A 21,550-nucleotide genomic window follows, 5' to 3' on the forward strand; every position below is an offset into this window, starting at 1 on the left:
TAGGCATTTTGCAAATGATATAGTTAAGGGCTTGGTTTGTTGTTTTACGCCGCACTCCAATATTTCAGCCATATGACGGCGGTCTGTAAATAATCGGGTCCGGACCAGACGACCCAGTGATTGATATCATGAGCATCTATACACTCAATTGGGATCGATGACATGCATCAACCAAGTCCAGACCTCCCCACTTTCTTCATTTGTCCTGATACTGAAGTAATCTAGACTTGCCAAACATTATAGACTTGCATAGGCTGTATTGCAAATATTTATTTAGTGTCTGTATGACTGACAAGATTATTTCCTTCAGTGTCGCATTGAAGCAATACAAGGCTACAAATCTAGACCTGGCATTTCAATGACGACATCAATGGTAATTGTACGTCCGCTTCTAACGCTTTTACGGTAAAACACGCATCTCGTGTGTGTTATCCGTTTCTGTGGTATTCCAGCATAATGTTTTGGTTGGTTGGTTTGTTGTTTAACGCCGCACTCAGCAATATTCCAGCTATATGACGGCGGTCTGTAAATAATCGAGTCTAGACCAGACAATCCAGTGATTAATTAAATATCATGGGCATCGATCCACGCAATTGGCATCGATGACATGCATCAACCAAGTCAGCGAGCCTGACCACCCGATCCCGTTAGTCGCCATTTACGACAAGCATAGTCATCTTTTACGGCAAGCATGGGTTGCTGAAGACACCAGAAATTGGCTTCACACATTGTACCCATGTCGAGAATCGAACCCGGGTCTTCGGCGTGAAGAGCGAACGCTTTAACCGCTAGGCTACCCGATTGCCCGACTATTAACATGATCAGACAAACATATGTAATTGTAATTTAAAACGAAAACGAATTTCTAAAGTAATAAATTTTACATATTAAAATTGTTTACAGACTGCATAAAAATAAATTATGTTAAAGTACAGTATCATCTTCCGATTCCAAATGTAAAATATTTATTATTTGTAGATGATTTTTTATGGTTTATCAATCCCATTAAAATCTGACCTGTAACTCCGGTACGATACCTAACTGGGTTAAGCATAGAGAGGTATCGTATCAGAGTAAAAGGCCTGATTTGAATGAGATTGGTGGTTGATACGTTCTTTTCATTTGCGGTTATATTAGGAATACATCAACGGAGAAAATATGTGATAAGTAATTACGGGATAAAGTAACAATTAAGGGTCAACTTCTCTCGCATTCAAAAATATACAATGCATCAGTAATCGTTATTTGAAACAGTATTTTTCAATGATTATATGATTATATTTGTTTTCATTTTTTCATTTCACGAGGTTTAGTACAGTAATTTATTTTAAAATAATGTAAGCTCCGTGTGTAGAAATACACGCACTGCTGATGCAAGTATCAATCTCGTAGTAGTTAAAATGACGTTATATTTTCATTGAGAGAAAGGTAAAATCTGCAGCAGTAATAAACGGCCACATGATACCATTTGAACACTGTTGAGCGTCATTACCGCTCCCTTCACGCCCATACACGTTACTTTATGTCCAGTTAATGCTATATTATCATAAAGTTATGACGTTTATATGCGAATCGTGGCATAAGCGGCTGTGTTCTATTTAGGCAGTAAACAAAGATATTTATGAAGTCATCAGTATATTTTGAAGCCGACCCTCAAACGAACATAAAGTAGTCTATCGACGAATACCACAATGAAATATGTCTTACGCATGCGCAGTGACTTGATTTGAAAATCCCAACGGATGAACACACGGGATGGACAAAATATCAACTGAAAAATAACCTTATATCTGTGTTAATCATCGTGTTAATTAACTGGTTTACCCTGACTTCAAAACATGGATCTTGGAGGTCTAAAAGTTGGTGTTAATGTGGATATTCAGCGCACTGACGGTGAGAATCAGTCGCGTGAAGTCGCATTTCTATGTCAATACAATCGCATGATACCGGGTTGCTAACATAAATATGATGATTATTAACCCAAAATTTAAACAAATAAACCGAGGAGTATGCGTTATTGTCAAACTTTGGTGCATGTCACCGTGAAATATCATGATATATGGTCCATAAAATGGATTTATAAGTAAAATGTTAGAACTGTTGTGTCAAACGTATGACCCAGTCATGACATAAACATTTAGCCTCATTGCCAGTGCTGATTCATACATGGACCTTGAATTGAATTCAAATGAGTTCTAACGCGTAGCCTTATTAGTTCGTCATATGTCTATTTCATGGTGAAAATCGCACGTTAGGCGCACTAACGTATTTTGTGAGTCAATGGCTTCATATTATAATATTATGGTTTTAGGCCATTGCCAGACAGTGTTTAAAAATGTTTTGAATAGGCCTAATTTGAAAAAGAAGATTGTTATTGATAATGAAGAATTCCTCATGAGATGGTAAATTATCACTTTGTCCTATTATGACCATTTGCTTTTTGTCTACAGCAAAATCTGTTTCTGTCAAGCATCTTACGCACCTGTGGTGCGTTATGCCACTAGGCTCATATGACTTATATTCATATTAGGGGCTAAAGGTAGAAAATGATAACTGTCATTAAACAGTTTATATGGTGAAATGTAGAAAAAGCTTCATTCACAGACAAACTTTAGGAAAAACATTAAAGAAAATGTAATGCTATCAACAGGTTACATTATAGTTCTTTTGGAACCTGTTGCTTGGGTATGTTTAGAATTTAAAACCTCCCTGTTTGCTTTGGTTGGTGGCCTAGCCTATGATGCAGCAGTTTGCAGAGTGGGTCCCAATGGATTGCCCAGATCCTATTGATCATGCAATTTTCTGAGTCCAGCCCTTTGATTCATTAGGAGAGGGGATAACTAATTAGGTTTACAACTCCTGTTGAAAGATAAAGCATTTGTTGAGTGTATTAATTCTGGATAATTTTGATATGTCCATTTATGTATTAAAAACTAGAACCGGTAGCCTTATTGCTCCGACTGGAAACAGCATGATGACATGGATCTTTCTAGACCTGCTCAAAGGCCGATATTCAGCCTCGAGCCTGCAGCAAATATCAGTAAAAAATCCCAATTCATGTTAATAGAGTTCGAACTAAAGTGATGGTTTGGTCAAGGTGACTTGTATTTCACTGATAATAGGACCAATGGAGAAGAATATTATTGCGCTGAATGCAATGTTATCATGGTCATGATGTTTTACATCTGAAATTAAGAAGATAAGAACTTTTATCAACAAAACAATTTTGAACTAATGAACAATTTTTCTCAATTTGCCTGCTAAAGGCATGAAATGTGAAATCCAAGATAAATCTCTGGTGGCATAGGCCTACCTAGTCCTGCACCATTCCTGTGGTTGTGGTGGCGAACAGTGTATGATGAAATTCAATGTTCACATGCTGTTGGTAGAAGTTAATAGAACGATGAAGTTAATGACTGTTTGTTTGTTGTTCAACGCTGCACTCAGCAATATTCCAGATGTGTGACGGCGTCTGTAAATAATCAAGTCTGGACCAGATGATCCAGTGATTGACATCTTGAGCATCGATCCACGCAATTTGGATACAATGACATGCATCAACCAAGTCAGTGAGTCTGACCACCTGATCCTGGTAGTCGTCTCTTACGACAAGCACGGGTTGCTGAAGACCTGTTTTACCCCGGATCTTGACATGTTGAATGCATGTGATTATAATAGGGATGACAATTTTCACTTGAGATTTGCAGAGCTTTTGTCATTGAAATTTATGACTTTTGCTTTGGTTATTTGTCATGTTGTTTCCTCATTTTTATTTGTAACATGATGAAAGGCATGATAGGTGCTGTGTTTGAAATTACGCATGAAAATCAAAGAGTCCTTGTCGTTATCCTAATGTTGATTGTTGACAGATTCAGATGGGTTCCTAGATGTTAGCACTATGGAAAAGGACCGAAAGGACCTTCCCTGCCCCTTCCAAATCCTTGATTTAGAACACTTTGGAGTTATTATGCTACAGACAAATGGTGTTAGTGGGCACAAGTCGCTGTGCAGAATTGCGTCCCCTGAGCATGCCAGAAATCTATGATTGTTGGTTCAATGTTTTTCGGTTCGTCAGCACTATTCCTGTGCTCATAGGTTTCTCCATCATGTCCATAGTGGTAATGTCTTAGACCTGCATTGCTTTGGGCTTTCATTCTACATCAAGCTGACATACCATGATATAACTGTAATATTGTTCAAGGTGGCGTTAACACGATTACACCAAACTCACTCACTCTTCACTCACAAATTTTATCAGTTTTTGATAAGTCATTCTTGCAGATCATTACCAAATTTGAAAAGAATCTTCAGGACATGTTAGATAACACTGTCCCCATAAGTTAAACCAATCTGAACTTGCTGAATCACTGTAGAAAGATCTATTAACTTTTTAACTGCTATTTGGCCCATGTCCAGCAAAACAGCAGAGGAACGGCCATCAATGAATAGCCTATTCTCAAACATGAATGGCATACTAATATAGATGCATGTTCAATGTAAGGGTTTAGTGATATAGTCAGGGGTGACTACTGATGACATTTACACGTTGGCTGTGATAGTTAGAAGTACTTTTTCAATACAGTTGCAAGAGTAATAGAACTATTGCAATAATATTGTAATTGTATTCTGAACATCTTACCTTCCAACCATGTAGCATTTCAAGTTCGATTATGTATGGTGTCAATCTAAGTATGTCCTAGCTCAGAGACCATATACCGGTAGGATATTTAATGGCAGTAGCTCTTACTTGAGTCTGGTGTAGATTTTAACTTAAAAATTAGAAAAAAAATTAAAATGGTAACATATTATCATATTGGGGATTATACATGTTGTCATTATTTTATGTCAATAAAAACAATCAATCTGGTCATGGAATTAATGTCACTATTTCAATTTGTCATTGATGTATTGCCATCTAACCATAGACAGTCCCTATGCATCAATAGTTCAATCGCTGCACTCAAATGATCATGATGATGATTGATATTCATACAGATCTGACATTCCACAGTGGACACACAACACAAGGAGATATATTTGTTTGTTTATGTGGACCAGGGCCCATTTGCACAAAGCGATCTTATCGCTAAGATGATCGTAACGCCCATATTTTAACATAGACTTATGATCGTCTAAGATCACTTTGTGCAAGTGGGCCCTGTTGTGCCTGTTAGCCAGTGAGTGTTTGGGAGTGACATGTCCAAACTGTCAAGTCAGATTCAAGACTTGCAGTTAGACATATTTCAGGTTACCCTTTTTTTCATGTGCAGATTTTCATGGCTTACATATTAATTTGTTCCTGTTTTGTTCCTCAAAATCAAAATTCAATGAGAGTCAAGTGAGCTACGTCGTCGATCATCAAGTGTATTCTATGTCCAGGGATTTACCTGAGATATCTATTTTGAGGGTCCAGAGAATTCAAAGCCTTTACTGGGAGGGGCACCCGTGAAGTTCCGGGATAGAATAGGTCTTCAGCAACCCATGCTTGCCATAAAAGGCGACTATGCTTGTCGTAAAAGGCGACTAACGGGATCGATTGGTCAGGCTCGCTGACTTGGTTGATGCAGGTCATCGATCCCAATTGCGTGGATCGATGCTCATGATATCAATCACTGGATTGTCTGGTCCAGACTCGATTATTTTACAGACCGCCGTCATATAGCTGTAATATTGCTGAGTGCGGTGTAACATAACAAACCAAACCAACTGGGAGGGGCCTAGGTTAACAAATTGGGGTCTCAAGTTACAAAATGGAGGTCCAGAGATATGTAAAATTTGACAACACAGTACTCTACCACAATGGATGTAAGATTGCGCATGCTCGGAGGCCATTAGTTATGATTGGTGTTGAGTTCCTGAAATGAAACAAATCTACATGAGTCAATGCTTGAAGATTGTGAAGCAAATTTGACTTATTGTTTTTTAAATATTTTTTAAATGGCACCAAATTATGAAATAGCAGTATTCATGTCTAAACATACATGCACATTTTCCGCATTGCAGATGGTCATTTTCATGGGTATAGGATGCAGGATTTTCTGTCTAGTAAATCCCTGTATTTCCATTCTTTTATTATAAACGACCTGGACCCGTCATCACAATTGCCGGCCCTTTTTACATTAACTTAGGATTGAATGTCTCTCGCTCATAACTTTGAAATTAGCTTCTTATCAGAATGACTTTCATAAATGAGATTTCATCATAGATCTGCATTCATAATGGCCTCATATGACCAAGCCCTCAGTCAAGTTTGAAACAAAGTTTATAACCAATCAGAAGACTTTTATCTAAAAGAGACGTTTCTTGAGTATTATTACAGGTAGGGAATAATTATGCTTGCAGGCATTTCCAGTGTTTTCCAAATTAGGTAAAAAAGTCAAGAGGTCCTTGTCCTGAAATTAACACTTAGTGATTAAGGGGTAGCAAGATTCCAATACTACAGGGGCAATCCTTGAGGATCCCAGGACTCAACTTAAACTCAAACAGGGAACACACCATGAGTCGAGTACTAGATGAGTGTCGCTGCTTGTTTTAATCACCAAAGAACAGTGTAACTTGACTCAAGACAAAGCTATGGTTCTGAATGGGTCCAGAGCTTTGATCAATTTGGCATGTGCCACAATTTTACAACAGGTAGATATAAAACACTAGATATTCAAGGATGGGTGTGCTACAGATACAACTGCTTTTTATTATATGTTTGATAAAGTTCTTATATGCCATATGCCATATACTTGTTAGAAGGCTAAAGGTTAATTGGGGTAAATTTTGCTCCTATGGCAACTGAAAAGCTACTTTTCAAATTAAGCTGCAATGATCTAATTCATGTTGGATATTTCTTAGGTTCAAGATTCATTAATGCTTCTTCTGAAATGTCAGTCCATTAACTAATAATCTATCATCGATGATATATAAATCATTCATTTTCCTCTAAGACTGCAACAGCTGGGACTATGTGACCTAAATACCATCGAGGTACAATACCAGAACAAGGGCTAAATTGACTAACAGAGAATCAAGCTGCCCAATACCCTACAGTGAATGACAGTATGCAAACATTGCTCGGCAGAGTTCTAGTAGCTGGATACCAGGGAAGACAGTACACAGTAAATGTCAGCTTGACTTAAGTGTCAAATCCCTGTAACCCAAGTGTTGTTGACTCTTTAATCAAATGTATAACAAGTATCACTGATCATGCTGATACTACTTAAACGATACAATACAAGTATTAACAGGACCATATACATATGATACATATTATACAAAGCACACAAGAGATAGGGGCGGTCGGGTAGCCCAGTGGTTAAGCGTTCGCTCGTCGCGCCGAAGACCCAGTTTCGATTCCCGACAGTGGTACAATGTGTGAAGCACATTTCTGGTGTCCCCTGTCGTGATATTCCTGGAATATTGCTAAAAGCGGCGTAAAACCATACTCACTCACTCACACAAGAGATAGTTGGGTAGCCTTATGGTTAAAGCATTCACTCGCCACGTTGAAGGCCTGGGTTTGATTCTCTGCATGGGTACAATGCTTGAAGCCCATTTCTGGGCATGTAGCATTAATCAACAAAAAAAATAAAGTTAGCTTAATATATCAGCATACAAATAAATTGTCAATTTGTCATTGCTGATGATATGATGTATATTCTTGAGGTTCATACCTTGTACCTTGTTCATATTTATTGAAGTTTTCAACTTTTAGTTGTCGTTGTGTATTTTTGTTACCTTGTTTACTGTGTTGGTATAGTTTCATACAACTAACCTTTATGCTTCCTGATGTAATGCTGTTGTTCTCTACAGGGCGTATTCACTCTGCAGTGATAAGCGGTGTGAATCTCGAGTCCCGCAGTGTGACTGTTGAATGGTTTGAGAAAGGGGAAACAAAAGGGAAAGAGGTACGTGAAAATGTCTTTAACATGTTTACCATATACGACAAATTGTGTGTTCATCTAGCTAACATTGAAGGCATACCATAATTACAATTACTTTTGTATGTACTAGGGGTGAAGCGATACATCGGTACTGGTGCATCGTGAGTTTTCATGTGAGGATATGATACATGATACATATTTTTATGCATCAATACAAGATGATACATTTGCTAAAAGAAATTACTTACTACTCGTTTAATGACATGCAGCATTTTTGTCAGTTAAATATCACAAAATGTGTTGTAATTAGGGTTTCAAGATCATAGCACTTCGAACATGTCTACAGCTAGCTGTTCAATTTGAACCTGTTCTGAAATATTTCTAGCCTTGAACCTTTCATAGGCTGGTGTTCCGTTCCACAATACGATCATAGCCTTAAAGGGGAAGTGTACACGCAAAAATCACTTTCTTTCTTTTTCTAAACAAAACGCAATTTTAGAATTAATTAGTATCTGTGTTTGAAAATATACACTCGATTTTTTCACAGTGAACGTAGGAAGCTCACAATAGTGTGAAAATGATATGCCGTTATGAGGCCTTCGTTTTTCGAGCTAAACAGGCCTGAGTTATCCCCCTTAGATTATGACGTAATTGGTGCCAATTCAACTGGGTCCCTGTCTATTCTCAACGCAAAAGATATCAAGTACCAGTTTGCGGTAAAACAACATGGCCTACGACACACTCCGGCGCAGTGGTGACTCAGCATAACACTATGCTGGCTGGCATCTGAGACGCTAGAATCACACACCTGGACCTACACCACGTGAAGCGGCTCCAAATAAGCATGATGACGTCATAATGTTTATCAATTGGCACCAATGACGTCATATTGCAAGGGGCATAAGCCATGGTGTTTTTGTTGTGGAAATAGAACACTTGGTAAATGTGAAAAATATAAATCGTTTAATGCGAAAAATATGTTAATTAATTGTGATATTTTTATATTTTTGTCTATGACACTTCTATGTTAACACTTTGAATGTGGAAAAAGTACAAGAAAAATAGGTTCATTTCCGTGTGAACTTGCCCTTTAAGCTGACCGTATTCCCCATACTTTAACATTGGCTTATGAGGTAGGGCTACAATTGCTTTGTGGGAAGGTGTACTTTCTTATCAATTCATACTGCCCAGCCTGCCTACCTGCTTTGTAAAACTTCACTCTTAAATGTTGCTGATTAAAGGAAGTAAGCAGTTCCCACACTTGATTATTTCTGAACAGGTGAAGTTGGTATAATCTGTGACAGACATGAGCATGTTGAGAACATATACAATTAACAATTTAATTATCAAAGGAACTGATATTTGCTGTTTGTTTCAGATCGAAGTGGAAGCAATCTTTGCCTTAAATCCGCATGTTATTACAAGTGCACAAAAGCCGAGGGAATCTCAGTCAGTCAAAGTAAGTTTACATCACATCAAGAACATATACATATCAATTATCTTGCCATGTTTGATCTTATTTTTTTGCAGTAATGGATCTCTCTACAGGTCATGTTATGCATTGAAACAAGGACCTCTGTTTTTGTATTGTAAGGATTTTTGTCAGAATAAAGACATTTAAGGCCGAAGACTTTTAGTCATGTTGATAGATCTTCTGTATCAATAAAGATATAACAATGGTAACCATGGCAATGCATGGAAGCATGCAAGAGGAATTTTCAGAATTTGAATTATGGTAATAAAATCTGATTCTTGAGGTAGCAAAAACCTTATGGCAAATACTTTGCTGTTTTGTAAATACTTCATGTTTTGTGTAGATAACTTCATGTAATACACTTTCAGTTTATTTCTCCTGTAGGTAGTGATTTTTTCCGTATGATTCTCAGATTAATGTCTTCCCGAGGCAAGGGTGTTAACTGATTATTAAAGTCCAGTTTCCACCTTCGCCGAACTAGGCTGGAATTTTGTGGTTTGGTCGTAGCGCCACCAGTGGTTATTATGAGTTATGTCCCTTCTGTGTCCCACCTATCAGATTCCACCTCCCGTATCACTGGCATTTGTTTCAATCAAAATGGCGGTGTCTTGTCAAGACGATCTGGTCAAGTTAATCCAAGAAAAGTTTCACATTCCGTCTCAGACACCCAGTGCATGTGGATTAAAGCATATCACTGGAGTATGGTGATTGAAAACATGAAAAGATTTTGAAAATATCTGTTGACGCCCAGTTGATGGTACACATGCTGTAGTTGGCTGAAATTTGCACACCATGGCACACTGGTTGCTATGTTGTTTACAAACAGGATGCCAATTTCGTTACACGATTTTGATTGGACTATGCTTAGACTCTTTAGTCCAGCAAAAACATTTTTCCGAAATACCAGCCTACCTAGGCAATGGTGGAAACTGGACTTTTAAAGTTAGTTAACTCCCTTGCCTCGGGAAGATGAAGATTAAGCACTATCATGACTATTGCACCATCTCATATTGGTCTCTTCATTTACGAAAGACAGAAAATAAGAAGTGTCCAAAAATGGCTAGATAATAATAGGGTTGGTTCTGAGCTTGACTGAATCAATTCTCCCACATACCAGTATCTTGTTTGTTTTGAAACAGAAAGACCTAAATTGTGGCACCTGGGTAAGACAATTTTTCACTCTTTTTGAAAAACACCCAACCCATTTGCACCCATTTTTCAAAAGTCATTGCCTGAGTTTGAACAAGAGCTATTTGTTTTCTTCTTCCTCCTTACTGTGTAGTTGTTATCTTTGCAATGTTAATGGTAATGACTTTCTTTGGTGGTTAGTGATGTACTGATAATTAATTGATCGGTCGGAACAAACCATTTATGACCAATGATTAATGATAAAATCCTAACCGTTTCACAACACTAATGGTCATACTTGTAATAAAGTTGAATTCTAATGCTGTCTTTCTTGATGAAGGCATTCTGTTTTTCTGTTGTATGCACTGTAAATCTATGTTTCCTATCGTTGGACTTCACACTAACTGTGGCACTATATGACTCATGATTTACAGTTTCACTTGGTAAATTGTGTGTCACAATACCTTGACAATGGTGTGGAACTTTGCACATAATATCAGTTTCTAGTTTGTCTGGTCCAGATGATTTATGGACCGCCATCATATCGATGCTGCTGTAAGCATGATTAGCAAGGACTAAATAGTTGTGGAAGATGTGAAAACTTGGAAATAGACTATAGCTGTACAAGACCAAGGCTATCCACTGTAATTGTCAATAGTTCAGCTATAGAAACTAACACTTTGAATCTACTTGTCCTTATGATGATAACATATTGCGATGCCTTACAAATGGCTAATGTCTACGAGTCTTAATGACACCTTAACTATTGGTCAGTTTGGCAAGGACTATAGGACTATTGCCCATTCTAACGCTGTAGTTGTCTGTATGAATTAAACAGTAGTAGTACTGTTAGTAATTTGATAGTATTGCTGTGTTTTGTAGTTTTATTCAGAAGTTTTTGTACACTATCAACAGCAAATAAGGGGCTGCTGATGATTCTGCTGAGAAACAAGAATAAGGGGCTTGTTAACATGAAGAATAATGGGCTGATTAACATGGAGAATTAAGGGCTGATTAACATTGAGAATAAGGGAATAAGGGGCTGATTAACATGGAGAATAAGGGAATAAGGGGCTGATTAGCATGGAGAGTTAGGGAATAAGGGGCTGATAAACATGGAGATTTAGGGAATAAAGGGCTGATTAACGTGGGGAATTAGGGAATAAGGGGCTGATTAACACAGGGAGTTAGGGAAAAAAGTGCTGATTAATGAGGAGAATTAGGTAATAAGGGGCTGATTAACATGGAAAATAAGGGAATATGGGGGTGATTAACGTGGGGAATAAGGGGCCGATTAATACAGGGAGTTAGGGAAAAAAGGGCTGTTTAATGAGGAGAATTAGGTAATAAGGGGCTGATTAACATGGAGAATTAGGGGCTGATTAACATGGAGAATTAGGGGCTGATTAACATGGAGAATAAGGGAATAAGGGGCTGATTAACATGGAGAATTAGGGAATATGGGGGTGATTAACATGGAGAGTTAGGGAATACGGGGCTGATTAATGTGGGGAATTAGGGAATAAGGGGCTGATTAACATGGAGAATTAGGGAATATTGGGCTGATTAACATGGAGAATTAGGGGCTGATTAACATGGAGAATATGGGAATAAGGGGCTGATTAACATTGAGAATAAGGGGATGATTAACATTGAGAATAAGGGGATTATTAATATAGAAACTAAGGGGTATAGTTATGTCTGGTCATGGTACAATGTTATTTGTTATGTTTGATTCCTGACCATCATGTTTTACTCACCAAGAGAATGTATGATACATAGGACAAGTCCAAAGTAAATTATGAGGGACGTAATCAATCCTGAATGTATTTAACTGACTCTGAGGCTGTGTGAACTGACATGATCAGAGGATTACATCATATAATGCATCATTCCCTTACTGTGTGTCTTCAGTGTGGAAGAGGAGTAGCTTAGTGTTTGGGATAGAGTAGTCCCCAGGTATCTGTTCAACAAAGCAATCTTACTGCTAAGGTGATCGCAAGTCCCATACTTTAATGTAGGCTTACTGTCATCGTGATGCTGAGATCACTTTGTGGACTGAGGCCCATTGCCATTGCTTGTTAAAATCAGCATTATTGGTATTGTGTGGTCACAATGGCTGACAAGTATGAATGTACTGAGGATCCACTGAACTGTGATAGTTTGATAGTTTGCATGTATCATGATGTATGTCTTGTTAAGTTTAATTACATTTCACAGGCTACAATTTTATGTCTTCACTAAGAGGGAGTTGCATTAAATACAGGATTTCTGAGCTCTGGTATTTGGTTTAGGTTACATTCAGGATTGGGGGTAACGTCTCCCTTTAGCCAAACCTTTCATGTTTCCCACGGAGCTGATAATGGAGTGGTCTTTCAGTACTTAAGATTTTCAGATGTTGACGATTGTTCAAGGAGAAAGGATTAATGAACATTGTTCAAGTAGAAGAGTTTAATGAACATTGTTCAAAGAGTAAGGTTAATGTTATTTGTTCAACTAGAAGGGTTTTATGAACATCAGGGTTAGAAACTAACAGTTTTTGTCCACTAGTCCTTATGATGATAACATATAGCAAAACCCTTAAAATGGGCCAATTTCTACTAGTCCTTAGGATACCTTTACTATTGGGCAGTTTGGTAAGGACTACAGGACTAGTGCCAATTTCTAATGCTGAACATATTTCAAGTAGAAAGGTTAAATGTAAATTGTAACTCCCAGGAAGAGCCTGAAGAAGAACCTGACTTGGATCCTGATGATGAGGACGAGGATGAAGATGAACCTAGTACTAGTGATAACAATCCTGCCGAGCAGGACCCCCAGGCCCAGCAGGGTTTGCCCCCCTCTGCTAGCTCCCGCCTAGCCCAGCCCAGTAAGATCTCGCGCCTCGGAGCCAAGGTAGCGTTGCCCTGCTGCATCACGCCTGCCGTCTCTCCTTGGTTGGCTGGTTCCGTTCGTCTTACACTGGCTCACGTCTGGGTAGTGCATGCCTCCATGGGTGTAGATAGGGGATAAGTGAGATACTGACAGACAATGGAAGCACTTTTAATAAGAGTAAAGATCTAAAGAGTATATTTGTAAAGACAAATCAGTGATTAGTGTTTTGAAATCATGAATAGTTAAAAGTTGCCAAAAACACTGGCGTCATAGCTACAATGCAGAATGATGACCTCGCCTCCACGACAACCTAGGGCTGAAACGATCGTCATGTATGGTCATGTATCAATCCAAAATTATACGGGCTTCATTATTATGATAAGAACAGCATGTTATTTGGCAGGAAGTGAAGTCGTAGTGTAGTTTGCACGTATTTCAACCATTATTAAAAAATGTGTATACTTCTCAAAAGAAAATAAAGAAAACCCAATTCTGAAAGCCAAATTATCTATAATTTGAATCGGTTGTCTATGACTTCTTTTGAGTAGTATATCACTACGAATCGTCACAGCCCTATTACCAAGTGGAACAAAGAAATAAAGAGGTCCGAAACTATTTTCCAAAATTCAATGTTCCATTATCTACATCCAAGAATCTAGCTCAGTAGAAAGTGAATGAGGAATGAAGCCTTGCTGTTGGTGTCGGGGGAGTTTATTCATGGCAACGGCCCATCACCCATTGCCCATCACCCATCACCCTGCTTGCCGAGACACTCCCCATCTCCAGTTCATCCCCTTCTGTTTAGTTCAGTTCTTTTGTGGATGTGGTCTTGCATGGACTGTCTTCATCACATGTTCCAGCCATCGCCATCATGCTTGCATTGATGGGATTGATTCATGGTAAACCATAGCATCGATAAGATTGATTTTTTTTTTTGGCAGAAGAAGTGTTACCTGATGTCTTCTGTGAAGGCCATATGAATGCCGCTATATAAGAGAATATGTATCATGTCGCATTGATATTGATCGATGGTTTTGAATTTCTCTTTACCTGACCTTATACTAGTTATAGCTGCTCTCAAGGCATAGACTGATTGATTGATAAGAGTGTATGTTTTGTTAGGCCAGACCAGTATAATCTCTTGTTTTATAGATTTTTGTGGTCAATATGCCAAGAGGCAAGCGAGAGAATAAAAACGATAATTAACCTTGTTGAAAATCTTGTCAGGCAATATGAGCTTAATTTCGATAAACATGAAAACAGATCTCTTGCATTGTAAAATTTGCAAAAAATACACAGCATTTTACGTTTCATGTAATTTAACACAAAAAAAATTTGGGGAAAATTTATCTTAAAATAATTGGTCTGGCCTAATAGGTATATTGTGAGAAACATGTACTTTGTTTGATAGTAACTTTAACAAGTTGAAGATATTTTCTTTTTAATGTTTCTTCAATTTATTTTGATTTTTATTGAATTTATTTATGAGAAGATGGTTAATCTTTGAGTTATTTTTTAAAACATCCTATGGATGAAGTGATCTTTCCATCATGTTCGTAGTGATTGGTGTTTATTTTTATTGACCCTGTTGAAACTATGGCATCATCATGATCACACAAGCCATAAACACATGTTTCTATGTACATTGTTAGAAAAAAAACAACCCAAGCAACAAAATCTATGTGCAACTTTGTTTTTGAGATGTCTCATATATAACGACAAGGCCGCAGGCGATGTTTATGATAAGGGCAACACCCGTCCCAAGTCATAATAGAGTCAATAATTAATGTGTTTGGACAAGTTGTTTCAGTTAAACAATAACAAAGGTTGTGCTTGCATGAGCGTATTGATTGTTTCACCACCTTTTTGTTGTGTCACCTCACACCACAATACTATCATGAGTGACTTTAGGTGCAGCTTTAGGAACGGGTGTGTGATGGATATACGTATGTGTAGTGGGAATAGATTGCACGGAATGATGACGTCCAGGCCCCGGTATGGGCAATATGGTAAAGTCATATGTAGTTTGTGTTTAAGTCATTTTTTGCAGCATGCGTAGTTCCGTTGTGGTGCGTATTTTAGAATCTGTTTGATGTAGAATTTCACTTTCAGCTTTTATACTACTTAGAAGAAGTTCCAGAATATTCGATTCTGCCATATGACTAAAAAAACTTTAGTTGATATGGCATGTCATGACAGATTAACTATTATTGTTTGAAAGAGTTGGGTGTTCCTTAACTTCTTTTAAATACAGTCGAACCTCGTGTTGTGGGTACCTGAAAAAAAGTTTGAGTTATCTGGGTTTTGAGACATCAGGAACATTTTGGATATTTGGGACTCCCAAATGAGTTCCAGACAGCCAGGAAGTCGACACGAGGTTTGACTTAGTATATTATGAATTTTACATCATTGCATTGTTAGGTTTTAATTACAGTCCTGACCAGCTTATGATGATCACATTTTCTCTAGTTTTTAAAGCCTTTTCATTATGTCATTGAGAGGTGTATATTTTAAATGTATATGTTAATAATGTTGTTTTTGAATCGTTGTGATAATGGTTTAGAAATATGTTGTGGTTCTGATAATTATGGCTTAAGTATAATTGTCGTTTTGCATAGTTGACATTTTAATGTTATACGAATGAAAAGTTATGTTTTCGTTGAATTTAATTGAAAGGCCTGTAAATTATTGGGAATCGGTTACCATTTTTGAGCCACAACATTTTAATGTGTTTGTGTTAAAAGAAAGGGATATTAGTAGAATGGAAAACTGAAATATGTCTCCTTGTTTTGAGACTGAATTGTTTGCCTGTTGTGTTCACTTCCAGCAGTTTACCTAGCAGGATGCACAGTTATTCCTTGTTCTGTATCTCCAGTCTGTTTTGATAAATACACTTGACCCATTTGCCACCATAAACTGTTTTGAGTTTCTTTCAATTGACATGAGGCTGCAAATAGACAATCAATCAATGATGACACTTGCTTCATGATACATAAGTATTATCTTATTCTTAACAACACCAGACAGCATGTCATCGTATCCCAGTTGTTAAGATCGATGCTGGTGATGTCAAGCACTGTATTGTCAGACTGGATTATGTACAGACTGCCATCATGTTGCAGGAATATTGTTATTAAACAACAAAGTTCTCAAAGAAACAAATTTGGAACACCAGGCAAAATTAGAACTGTCCTCCCAATATGAATATTCATTTATAACAGTATTATTATTTCTCATTCAGAGGAATTGTTTTCTTCAAGGTCATCGAGCAGGAGAAATTCTGAAAGTTAGAGATAAAAGATGGAGATAGTGTTATTAATGAGAATGATGCCTGTGCTGGTGAATGGTTCATGGGTATTTATCTCAATGGAATTGAGGTATGATATACAAGATCTAGTGGATCTAGGGTGATTTCCAATGTCATATGTTAAGGGTGCGCTGTATTACTGGTATATTGGTAAATTGAGGTTCGTTCTTTCCACGATATGTATCACATTGACACAACATTGTTTTTAATGTGCCAGTATATTGGGTGATGTCAAATAGCGATTTTTATCATGTAATTAATGTTATACACTTGACAAATACCTTTGAAATGTTTCCGTAATTTCACAGTGCAAGTTTGCAAAGATAGAGGTTAATTCTAAGTTACCTCCCTTATGTGACTGCCTCCATACTCTCGTGGTAGAACATTTGCCTGGAGAGAGGAACGCCGGGGGTTCGATCCCTGGGCGCATCATACCAAAAGACGTTAAAAGATGGTACTTGTTCTTACCTTGCCTGGCGCTCAGGATTAAAGGGCTATAACAAGGACTGGTTGGCTCAGAGTCAGTATTCTGTGTCTGGGGGGTATTCATGTTAATCTTAAAGGCGACCTTAGACCCCATTGTACCTCACCTCACCTCCCTTATGTGGATGTGCATTCACTTCCATCATAAACATCCGGGGCCCTAAGATGTCGATGTGGTCAATTGTTTCAAATGTGAAAGGCATACTCGAGGTGTAGAAAATTGATGATGCAAATATGGCAGTGCTGTCCTGAATTCAATGTTTAGAATTCTACAATATATCGTGATACGTATCCCAGAACGGTCTTGTGCATAGCCAAATATTGTGATCAATACACTGTACACCTCTGATGCTCATCCCTATCATATGCATGTATTATGGTTTTCCAGAGTAACAAATCCTTGGGTGGAACTGGCGACCGTGACAATGCCAGATCATCTAATAAAGGTGAGATGTCAACAAGATAGACCTTAGATAGTTTATTATGAATGTGAGCTATGATAGGCAATTCCAAAATTCTTTGTTTAGATTCTGTGTATTCAGGCATAAGACATATCAATATTGCTTATTTGTGTCCACTCATGTGTGATATTATATAAGAGACAATGGCAATTAATGTATTGAGGTTTGATTGCAGTGAGGAAGTCGATTTTAAAGCTGAATCAGCAAGTTTGGATGTTTTTCAAAAGAAAGCATTTTTGTCCAGTAAGACTTAGGGGCGGTCAGTAAGCCTAGTGGTTAAAGCTTTTGCACGTCATGCAGAAGACCTGGGTTCGATTATCGACATGGGTACAATGTGTAAAGCCAGTTTCTTGTGTCCCCTGCCGTGATATTGCTGGAATATTGATAAAAGTGGTGTAAAACCATACTCACTCACTCCAATAAAACTTTTATAAAAAAATATAATCTAGTCTGTGAAATAAACTAAACATTTGGCCATATATATTATTTGGGTGAGAGCTGAACAAAAAGCTCTAAAATGCGTTCAAATATTGTACAAGCATGTTTCTTTCTGTAAGCATGAGTTGACCTATGTCTGTTGATGGTGTTCCAGTGTCCTCTGCCAGGTCTCGGCCCAGCTATGCAGCACGTCCTGCAGCTGCCCAGAATGGGAAGGTGGATCAGTCCATACCAGTGCCAGATGGCAAGGATGATGGAAAGAAACTTGGGGGTCAGTGTCCTGTGTCGCAGTCATCAAACAGGGAACACTCTGTACCTGTGGTCATGATGGGTAGACTCTGTAAACTTCTGCATCACTCATCACATTTTATGCTTAGCTGAAATTTAGGTGATAAACTTACTAAATTTTTGGCATTTGCCTGGAGATTTCCTTGAGCTGTAAAAGTGCTAAGTGTGCACTAGGATATGGTCCGTGATCTTTAGTGAAAATGCTTGGCCTATGTGCAGTGGTTTTAGAAATACCATTGGCTGAAGACTATCTAGTAATCTTTTCTCAACATCCCAGGGATTTTAAAAATCAATTCGTGGATCCATGATTAACCATGGTTAAATATTCACATGAACAGCATCCATAGCAACTCTAATTACCTCTTCTGGGCTCTAATGATTAAACTGACCCCTTTGAAATATTTTAACCAAATGGGATCCAAATTGAATATCAGTAGATATCAGGGAAAGCTGGATGCCACCTGATTTGCAGCATGGTGTTCCAGTGGTGGCTGCTCAATCTCGTCACTTGCTGTGTTACCCCTTGGGGATGCCGGGTTATAATTGCTCCCCAGCAGGGTATGGTGGTCGTGAGAGGGAACTAACATAACAGGATAAGGTGGTCAGACTCAGCTACTTTGTTGATGCATGTCATCAAATCCCAATTGCATCGATTGATGCTTATGATGTTAATCACTGGATTGTCTGGTCCAGACTTGATTATTTACAGGCCACTGTCATATAGCTGGAATATTGCTGAGTGCGGCAGAAAGCATCAAACAAACAAACAAACAAACAAACAAACAAACAAACAAACAAACAAAAAGTTCCAATATTTCATGATACACAGGGGTGAAAATCTTCTGCGGATCCACAAATTTAAGCGACCACAAATTTGATGGCTTCCCCCCATAAACACCCCCAAATTATGGACCACACTCTATTGCAAAGAATTTCAGCTGAAAAGGAAAATATCCATTCTCGTCCCTGGATACATGCCAAGGAGTGAAGTATGTTTTATGTGATAAGTTCAGAAGACTTCTTAGGTTGTAATTTCTGGACATAATACAAACTCTGTCCTTGGTTTCTTATTCCAGATTTTGATGTCTGACCTCATAATTCTTACTCTTTCACATTGGCGTATCCAGTGGGAGAAATGATTTGTGCAGGGGGTTGCACCTCCATGTTTTCAGACACCTTTGATGTCACCTGAGTCAGTCCCTCATCTGCCCATGATCATCTTGTGACTTACCATTTCGACATAATAACCGCCCAGGGCGCTCTCAAAATGAGAAATAGGGGGCTCTTATTAGAATATAATTTTGGTGAGAGAGAAAAAAAGAGTTGAAAGATCGTAAATTTCGTGGTTTATGCTGACAGCCTGAAATGATACAGAAGAAAAGTCTGTGCGTATTATGCATGACAGATATATCTTCCCGAATTTAATTGCCCATAATTAAGGGTGCATATAACACACGAGTGCATATTATACACAAATAAATAAATCTTGTGTTCATTGATCAATTGGAAGGGATGATAATTGGGATTGTTCACTAGCCAATATATTAGCAAATATCACAGTGGGCGCTTATGAGAACGGGGCACTTATTACGTCGAATACGGTAAGTAGTGTTCAATACCCCTTACCCATTGTCAACATCTTGCATCTAACCTTTGTCAAGTAGGAAGGACACAGTTGATGTGTATACCATGTAGCCTATAGACCCCAAGTTTCCTTGTTCAAAATAGTGGTTCAGTCAGTGACAGCCATCATTAGTGTAATTGGGAATGCTGCACACTGAGGACAATCGGGGATTCAACAGGCATGTCAACAAAATTGCAAGATGTAAACTGAACTTGTTTCAAGCCACGATGTTTTGTGACAGGACGGCGGAAGTCAAATTGTGTGAAGGAGGTGGAAATGATTCAGAAGCGCCGAGAAGACAGACGAGCAGCACAGCAGGCAATCAAGGAGGTGAACGAGAAGAACTACGACACTTCTGACCCCAACTGGGCGTTTAACGCAATGATCAAGTAGGTCACATGCAGTGGAGTAAGAGGTTGTTAGAATAGCCCCAGAAAAGGTCCTTAAAAGTCTCCGTAGTAGTTCATATTATTACTGTCCTGCTATGACAGGATGCAAATTGTATATCTTCGATATTCCTAACACATAGTTAACAACATTAACACGAACACCTCAGTTCAAAGTGACATTGATATCTGTCTTGTCATAAGAGCGTTCTTATATGGGTATTGGATGGTCGTTATGCCTGCAGAGTATAAAGTCTGTTTCAGTTCAAGTATTGGAGTTAACATGGTTAAGGTGGTCTTATGATTGGTTTGTTTGAACTGGGCCCAAATGATTGCTGGCAAGTGTGCATAGGACCCAGACTGGTGACAGGGTGGTTTGATACAGCTGATGGTATACATCGATGCACACTCTATCATCCACCTGTTTGCCTGCTCCAGGCCCTAATTAGGCCTAAAGTAGGATATGATGTGGTATTGATTACCCCACCAACCCAGATTTAATGTGCCAACTTTTTATTCATTGGTACTCAAGTGTTGTGACGAGACGAAGAGCACACATATATTCCAACTAACAGGAAACTCCACACAGCTGACATTTTGTGGAGATATTGTATGCATTTCAAGTCACCAGCTCGCTAAAATTGAATATTTTACAGAACTCATTAAATTGTAATTAATTTTCCCATACAACATGTACAAATGAATGTTCAAATGTGAAACAAAGTGATTCTTGTTTTTTCACGATCTAACATATATTTGTTATTCCAGTAACTATCGAGGTAACCTTGAGTATCGACCAATCACATCATCTGACCCGATAGAGAACCATCAGATCAGTGTATGTGTCAGGAAGCGACCGCTGACGAAGAAAGGTTTGTATGACATTGGTAGATTAGTTTGGACCCATTGTATGTGTCTCTTTGACCTGTGAAGATCCGGGATAGAATAGGTCTTCAGCAACCCATGTTTACCGCGAAAGGCGACTATGCTAGTGGTAGAGGCGACTAATGGGATCGCGTGGTCAGGCTCGCTGGCTTGGTTGATACATGTCATCGTATTCCAATTGAAGGGATCTATGCTCATGATGTTAATCACTGGATTGTCTGGTCCAGACCGCACTGTAGAATATTGCCGAGTGCAGCAATAAAGAAACAACGTTTGGATGTAGATTCTTTCACCGTTATCAAGCTGCAGTGACAGCTTGATAACGGTGTAA

The 21,550-nt window shown here is 38.3% G+C and overlaps 1 protein-coding gene across 3 annotated transcripts in view; it reads left to right on the forward strand.

The window, feature by feature from the left end:
* Positions 1–1,721: 1,721 nt before the first annotated feature.
* LOC124135587 (kinesin-like protein KIF2A) overlaps positions 1,722–21,550 on the forward strand; it is a 41,075-nt gene continuing 21,246 nt past the window's right edge. Inside the window, exons 1-8 of one of the 3 annotated variants that reach the window (XM_046500961.2) lie at positions 1,722–1,893; positions 7,801–7,895; positions 9,250–9,330; positions 10,485–10,508; positions 17,526–17,583; positions 18,191–18,307; positions 20,190–20,337; positions 21,103–21,206. In XM_046500961.2, coding sequence (XP_046356917.2) covers positions 1,839–1,893; positions 7,801–7,895; positions 9,250–9,330; positions 10,485–10,508; positions 17,526–17,583; positions 18,191–18,307; positions 20,190–20,337; positions 21,103–21,206 — 682 coding nt within the window. In that variant the 5' untranslated portion in view covers positions 1,722–1,838. Of the gene's footprint in view, positions 1,894–7,800; positions 7,896–9,249; positions 9,331–10,484; positions 10,509–13,191; positions 13,369–17,525; positions 17,584–18,190; positions 18,308–20,189; positions 20,338–21,102; positions 21,207–21,550 lie in introns of all 3 variants that reach the window. The other 2 variants (XM_046500960.2, XM_046500962.2) reach the window with 2 other exon arrangements.

This window comes from Haliotis rufescens, unplaced genomic scaffold (assembly GCF_023055435.1).
Source record: "Haliotis rufescens isolate VD_foot unplaced genomic scaffold, xgHalRufe1.0.p SCAF_2, whole genome shotgun sequence".
Taxonomy (NCBI): Eukaryota; Metazoa; Mollusca; class Gastropoda; order Lepetellida; family Haliotidae; genus Haliotis; species Haliotis rufescens.